This window comes from Tripterygium wilfordii, chromosome 3 (genome assembly GCF_013401445.1).
Source record: "Tripterygium wilfordii isolate XIE 37 chromosome 3, ASM1340144v1, whole genome shotgun sequence".
Classification (NCBI taxonomy): domain Eukaryota; kingdom Viridiplantae; phylum Streptophyta; class Magnoliopsida; order Celastrales; family Celastraceae; genus Tripterygium; species Tripterygium wilfordii.
The window spans coordinates 12,155,420-12,163,007 of NC_052234.1; the positions used below are offsets into that span (position 1 = coordinate 12,155,420).

The 7,588-nt window shown below is 38.9% G+C and overlaps 1 protein-coding gene across 4 annotated transcripts; it reads right to left on the reverse strand.

Annotated features, from left to right (window-relative positions):
- Positions 1-1,423: 1,423 nt before the first annotated feature.
- On the reverse strand, positions 1,424-7,160 carry LOC119995293 (protein EMSY-LIKE 1-like). Of its 4 annotated transcripts, XM_038841755.1 has the most exons (11): positions 6,891-7,156; positions 6,092-6,151; positions 5,033-5,232; positions 4,832-4,941; positions 4,609-4,729; positions 4,211-4,429; positions 3,780-3,848; positions 2,518-2,763; positions 2,370-2,438; positions 2,222-2,285; positions 1,424-1,876 (listed from the first exon to the last, which is right to left on the reverse strand). In XM_038841755.1, exons 2-11 carry the CDS (start codon positions 6,123-6,125, stop codon positions 1,848-1,850), a joined length of 1,161 nt encoding a protein of 386 aa, XP_038697683.1. In that variant the 5' UTR covers positions 6,126-6,151; positions 6,891-7,156; the 3' UTR covers positions 1,424-1,847. The 4 variants fall into 4 exon arrangements, with proteins under 4 accessions (XP_038697683.1, XP_038697684.1, XP_038697687.1 ...); XM_038841756.1 differs by lacking the exon at positions 6,092-6,151 and having other exon boundaries at positions 6,891-7,160; XM_038841759.1 differs by lacking the exon at positions 6,092-6,151 and having other exon boundaries at positions 5,033-5,195; positions 6,891-7,154.
- Between the last annotated feature and the right edge of the window lie 428 nt (positions 7,161-7,588).

Genomic DNA, 7,588 nt, shown 5'->3' on the forward strand with positions numbered 1-7,588 from the left:
AATCCATGACATGGATCTCTGCAAGTCTGACTTTGACGAACACAAATATCTTTTCAGCTTGGCATGCTGACTCTCGACCCTATTAGGACAGAGAATATATTCTCTGTCTAGATTCTTTGTTTTATACAAAGAATATATTAGGACAAAGAATATACAATGAATACCCATATACAATTGATAGATAGATATAATTGAAAAGTTATATATATATATATATGTTTCGTATATGTATATGTATATATCTATATATATATGTACGTAATATATATATATATATATATATATCTAGATATCTATATATGCAGTCCCGTTCTTATGCGGGATGAATTTGCGGGATGATTTTGCGGGATATAATAACAACCGTTGGATCAATCTCGCGGTGTAACAAAAGTCAAGCTTTTATCCACTCTAACTTCTCTCTCTTTCGATCTATTCTGTCTCTCTCTTGTGTTATCCCAGCTGCAGCCTGCAGCGCCTCCTCCCTCAATCAGTCACCTCCGATAGCCATAGCTTCCATCATTCGACCACCTCCGACCCTCAGAAAGACCACATCCGACAGCCATAGCCTCCTCAACGTGATATTCCAGCTGCAACGCCTCCTCTCTCAATCGATCACCTCCGACAGAGAGCCACCTCTGGCCGGCCGACCACACTCAATCGGCCGAAAACACTCAACAGTAAGAACTCCCCGAAGGCCCAAGTCCCCAGATCGACCCCCCATCCCATCAAGAGTTGAGCAAAGAATGTTGTAATTTATTGTTCTGAGATATATAGTTTAGGATGAGAATTTGAAATATGTGTTTAGAAGGACTATTATAATGAATCTCTTGGCTGCATTGTCAGTGATGGATCTTCAATCATCTTCTTTTGTTGTTTAACTGTACTTGATGGCTCTTCAATCGTCTTCTTTGGAATTTTATATTCTTGTGCTTTCTGGGGTTACCCTGTACCAAAATTGGACTTCCTCTCTCATTCCAGCATCTAAACAACCCAAGCACTTGTTTTCTGTAAAAGTGATGATAACAAGAATATAATTGAGAAACTGACTTTGATTAATACTGAGAAGTGGAAAACAAGCAACAAGAGAGAGACAGAGACAAGAGAGGCTATGGCCATCGGTTGAGGGAGGAGGCGCTGCAGGCTGCAGCTGGGATAACACAAGAGAGAGACAGAGAATAGATCAAAGAGAGAGAAGTTAAAGTGGATAAAAGCTTGACTTTTGTTACACCGTGAGATTGATCCAACGGTTGTTATTATATCCCGCAAAATCATCCCGCAAATTCATCCCGCATAAGAACGGGACTGTCTATATATGTGTGTATGTGAGTGAGATAGGACCTGATATATATTAATTGAAAAAAATAGAAAAAAGAAAAAAAGGAGACATGACATGACAACTTAGGGGAGGGTTTAAAATAGGGGGTTTGAATAGTGTCTCCCAAAAGGAGGCAAGTTGGGTTTGAACTTATTCATTAGGGAAAATGAGATTTTTTTGTATCTTCAGAAGGGGTGCCAGTTGCCAGTATAGTACACAATCAATGTCCGAATGAAAAAGGCATCGAGAAATAAGCAGATATTTCTTCCCACCTCAAAAAGAATTAGAAACAGAATACGTCATCAAGATCATCATCATCATTTTGCTGGTTATTTTATTTGGTGCTCACTTTCAGTCACCCAACTCTGAAACCATAAGCGCTCGCTTAACGACCGCCACAGGCCCACAACATAATTACCAGCTTCAAAGCCATCATCTGTTCAATTCAACCATCCCAATCCTGATGATACAAACCTCGACTGTTTCCCAAAACCGCAGGGTTCATATAACTACATTGCACCTCTCCGTTCCATCACCCGTTTGAAAAAGGCTGTTCGCCATCTATAATGATGCAAAAACAAAAGAAAATGCCACCATTAGCTTTCATTGCTTCAGAATAGTAAAATGTTTCTCCATTGTTACCACCCTAAAACAGCTGACCCATATCTTTTAAACAATTGTTCTCACTTCTCAATTCAATGAACTAGCATGCTCTCCTCATAACCTAAGACTTAATAAACATCTAAAGAGCGGGGGGGGGGGGGGGGGGGGGGGGGGGGGGGGGGGAATGGACATAAGGGGGACCCTTGTGTATATTTGAGCATGCAGTGGACCCCTTGTATTAAATCACCCACACCATGTATAACAATTGACAACCACCATGCAATATATATATATATATATTACCACTGTCACCATCAGAAGCATCTGCAAGCCTTGCAATAGCATTGATAAGTGCATGTTCTTGCTCCTGCATCACAAAAGGCAGTCAAGTTACAACACCATCAACGCAGAAACAACTGAGAAATGTCAAGCAGGTGCAACAATGATTTACTTTGAGCATATTCTTTGCCTTCTCAAGCTCAAGAGGATCTAGAACACTCAAAACAATGATCTGCTCCACCTGTTCAAAATTAAGATGACGAGGATGAAAATCACTGAAAATATAACAAAATCAACTGGCTAAAATCTGCCATACATACCTCTCTTACTAGTGTCTCTGTGTTTAGTAATTCAATGTCATCCGCCATTTTATTTGGAACACCATTCTGTGACGGGCGAAATTCTATTTTTGAATGCTCCTTCAAGGACCCCCTTCCTCTTCCAATACTTGGAATAAAGCGATCACGGCTCATGGGATTATTAATCCCACGGCCTTCCAGCCCAAGGGCCCCACTATGAGATATGCCTGGACCCTCACCTTCCCACCTGATATCCTCGGGAGAGATCTGAGGTCACACGGAAATAATATTATCTTGTATCGAATACAAAACTAGGAAAGGAAATATTACAATCGATAAACATGAGCAAAATTCAGCGAGGACCATCAATAAATAGCTATCTTGGAATAAAGGATACAGTGTCAATGCAAACAGCTACTAGTGACTACAAGAAACAAAAAATAAAGACACTGACATCTTCTGGAACACAGCCCATTCTCCTTTTATGATTAAGTAAATACCCAAGGTTTTCCTCAAGGGATGATGACATGAGTTAGAAACATCAAGGCAATTGAAAAAGTAAAATCTTGAAGGTTACAAAAGCAACCGTTTTTAACCTCGTAACCTGTTTGTCTCCTATTAACCCTTAAATATATCTATACATGGCTTATAAGTGTATATTGTTATCTACATAACAAGTGGAAAATTCCTCCATTCCGAAAGAAAAACACACATTTGGCAAGGTCAGTTGATAAAATATTGGCAGATCATCAATTAATCACCAAGAACTCTTCTTGGTTTGACAATTGGCATGCCCAAATTTACAACCTATACCACCGCAATTCACCACTTATCTTGATAACGGCCAGATGTAATAAAGAAACCTACTCCCAACCCTTCCAACACCCGACCCTCATTTGGATTTGATGGATGATGGCAAAGCAGTCTCCAGAAGTTTATTGTCGGTTTTTTTTTCACTTTGATGTGATGCAGGAAGCCTTTAGTATTTAGGATATAGGAATTTCCTTTAGTATTTACCATTTTAGTTCGTTCTTATTAAACTAGGAAGTCTTTTCTTCTTAGAAGTAATAGACCATTTCTTTTCAAATTAGAAGTAGAAGTATTTTAAATTACATATAGGATTAGAACTTTGGATCTCTATATAAAGGACCCTTCTACTAACTAATAAGGCACTGAAGAATAAGAAGAAAGTTTTTTATGCAAAGCAACTGCAATAGACTTCTGTGCAAAAGTACCAGGATCCATGAATATATTAAGTCATGGAAATAGACCCTAAATCTTACCTCCTTGAGATCAACCCATTCCCAGGTCTCAGATGCTGTATTTATATCATAGACTAAGGCATGCCGGCCCTGTAAAAGAACACAAAATCTAGTGATAATGACAGGAGAATCCAACAGATAGGAATATAGGCATAAAAAAGATGCAAACATGATTACATCTCTGAACAGATAATCTATCAGACCAATACACCTTGGGTTGTCAAAATAGAAAACCATTGATTAAAGAATCACAATTGAAACCCAACTACCCATAATGTTTAAAACATAATAATAGTATTTAAAATATAGTAAACGGGTCCAAAAAGCATTGTTCCACCAGCAGGTACTTGCCAAGTGATGAACGGCCAAAACTTTGTTTATCAGTAACATGCCTTGTTCTATAACAAGCTTAAAGGGAGTCTAATGTGCCACTTTGTAATCTTTGAGCATACCTCAGAAGGGTTGTAATCAGTTATAATAGCCTCATAGAAGTTGTTGTCTTCGGGCCATCTTGTCCAAACTTTACTTCCAATTAATGGACCATATGTTGCCCGTTCAGCAGGTTCATTTGACATAAAAGCACCAGAGGTTCCATGGCCCATGAAGCGTCTATTTGCTGCCAAACCTGTTGAAGGGTATTGCACAGAATTCTTTGAGGATATACCAGGACCCTGCACATGAAGTTAAAGCCAAAAAAATGGTCAATTTACTGAATAATTTGACACTTCTATCATTAATAATAAACACTCTGGACTAGGCTTTTGCCTCCAAAAGCAGTTCTTTGATTTGCAGCTGAAGATGATGCCTGCAGGGACTAACAAATAGAGGTTCTAGAACAAGTATAAGGTACCAATTGGGATGTCTTCTGCTTCTTGCGAGAAGCTGAAACAGTAGGACTGGGCATAACCTCGTGGACAGGCTGAGAGGCACTAAACCTGGCAGCTTGGTTCCCACCTGCTTGTCTCCACTCCCTAGTAGTTGAAAAACCCATAAAGCCATTAGAAGAAACATCAAGGAATTCTCACAAATTATCAACTTTTCAAAAGTAAAGCTGTTTAATAAACAATTTTAACCTTATCCTTTGGATGATTTCATCGCCATTGACCATGGTTAGAAGCTCTCGATGTTTGTCATCAGATACGCGCAATTCCTTTCTAAGTTCAGTTATCAAACCCTCCATCTCCTGAGGAAATTAGTATATGGGACATCAAACCTGATCAACGAATAATGAGTACAAAAACTAGTGCAGACAAAGAAAAAGCAAAGAAAAATACCCAGGTGATGGCATCAGACTGGGCCTTGAAGGCACGCAGGACAGCTATGTAAGCTTCTTGCTCAAGGACATGAATTTGGGCCTCCATGTCGCTGTGCAAAGAATATGGGGCAGAACGTACCCCAGATGTTCCATTTCCGGTCACATGTCCTCTTCTTGAAATTCTATTTTGAAGTGATGAAGGGAGATCATCATCAGTGCCTGCAGTTGCAGACAAAACTATATATGTACCTCATGGCAACTCGCATTGAAGAGATTCAGTCAGAGACCTGACTAGTAAACTCTTTATAATTAATGGCACATCAAATATCAAAGGAAAAAGGAGAGTAGAAAGTAAAACTCAATACACAATGTCCCCGACTCCCTGCGATACTGCAAGCTGGAGAGGACAGGTGTACACAGGTTTATCTGACTGTTCCCATGGTGATTGAGACCCCTACCTCGGATCAAGTAACTTAATCATTGCTGCCAAATGCATTATTGTTTTCCTAACCAGTATGTGTTATATTAACTTAGCAATTAGCATATAATTCCACAAAAGATGGACAAAAATTAAACGAGCTAAGATGGTAAAGAAGGGTGTCATTTTTTATTACATAGGTTATGTCATTTTAAACAAAGTTACTAGAAAGAGATATGGTGAATAATTTACTCATGTAAGGCTATAGTTGTCTTTCCATGCCTGCCATAAATGATCTACTCAAGTAAGAATACTTGAGTCCTTCCCTGCCGAGAGCTGTAAAGGAACATTACGATAGAAAAAACTTCAATTAAAACAGTTTTTTGGTGATTTGGGCGTGGGGAACTTGCTTCTTAGGGTTAAGCAAAAAACAGCCCAGCAGCTTTAAACCCTCTTCTTGAATAAAAATAAAGCTGTCTCCATAGCATATACATCTATAAAAAGTTTTTACATCAGAATTCAAGTTCCACTATCAAATTAGCAGTCCAGAATAATAGTCCCTTTTCTACGATCTCAAACCTCCACACAAACAATCTTATATCACGTTTCAAGCATATAATATGAACCACCTGCTGGATCTCCATATGTACTTGTTATTACCTGATGGAAATGCATTTGCATCTATCTTTCGCATGGTGATGGTAGTTCAAGAAAATCAATCTTCACCCAAAAAATCAAGTGCCCAGTGTCAGAACCCCTTTCAAACCTTAACCTAACACGAGGTTGATAATGGCGGTGGAAAGAGGAAATGAAAACACATAGAGCAAAAGGGAAGACGAAGTAACTGTTCAATTGTTATTTCACAAATCTACCTCGTCAAGAACAAGCTCAATTCTAATATAGTAGTCTATTGACTGCTGCCAGCTAAGCTAAATGTGCAAGACATGTGCTAATTCTGTTTAAAACTAACTACCAAGTAAACAAACATGTAAACAACACCTAAATTATCCTTATCAAACTAACAGAATTTACTAACAAGAACCAACGTTCATATCACCCAGATTAAATAATCCTTTTCCTTCCGCCTACAATCAATTCTCTCAGTCGTCTAAAAGGGGAGACAATCCAAAACAATGCCCAAAAAATCATACTAACACTTCAACCAACCCAGTAATTGCACAGCTTAATAAGAGAAAACCCCGGTAAAACACCAATAGACAAAACAAAACAACGCTAAAGTACATCGGAACTCAATCTTCGTAATTAAACCCGTGACCCATTCCTAATTGAAAAAACCATCGCCCAACAAAAAACCCTAAACCCTTAAAACAATCATTGTCAAACGGACAACAATGCAAAACACCATAAATCCTTATATACGAATTCCACTCAACTTAGATAAGTCAAGGCAGAATCAGACATGAAACAATTCAATCAAAAAGAAGAAAGAACTTAATACCACTGCTATCTGAAACTCGGTAGTCCATGCGAAGAATAGCCAGAATCGAAGCTCTATTATGAGATCAAAACAACGAGACCAAGAAACCAAGCAAAAATTGCCACGAAATTCGACAAATCTGGAGACAGATAGCGTGACAGAGCCTATGAGATCTTCAAGAATTGAAAAACCTGCAAATCTATTAGAACGAGCGAAAGCGTTTTAGATAAATGGAGGGAATGAATACCCAGAGAGAGAATTAATAGGATTCCCAATATGATTAGGACACGAAGACAAAAACAAAGCCGACATGAAGCTGGGCTTTTATACAACGTTAATCTCGAGTTCCGAGAGCTGGGACATGAATCGGGTTTTTGGGCTGTCGGTTGGTCCAAGTCCAGCCCACATGGCCTTCACCTTTCCCTTGTTTTTTTAGGGCGGTTGGGCTGTCCAAGTCCAGTCCACATTAAACCATCACCCTTTCAAATTTCAATCTTTCATATTTAATATTATTTTTTTAGTTGAAATTCGATTTTACCAAATTACCCTTTCAATTAAAGCCACCTCGCACCACGTGAAGTGAACCTTATGCGCGTATGGTCTTCTGTATCCCGGCCCAGCCCTATATAAACATCTGATGATTGTTTGACGGACCACACCCTACTGGACTACTCCCTGAAGATGATCAGTTTCAGAACTCTGACTGCTCTTTCTATTTT

Bases quoted from the DNA above. Each gene is read 5' to 3' on its own strand.
- LOC119995293 (XM_038841755.1), bottom strand. From the start codon at position 6,125: ATGCGAAAGATAGATGCAAATGCATTTCCATCAG. The intron at 4,730-4,831 runs GTTAAAATTGTT...TTCAACTACTAG, and splicing joins GAAATCATCCAAAGGATAAG to GGAGTGGAGACAAGCAGGTG. The intron at 4,430-4,608 runs GTACCTTATACT...CTTCATGTGCAG, and splicing joins AGCAGAAGACATCCCAATTG to GGTCCTGGTATATCCTCAAA.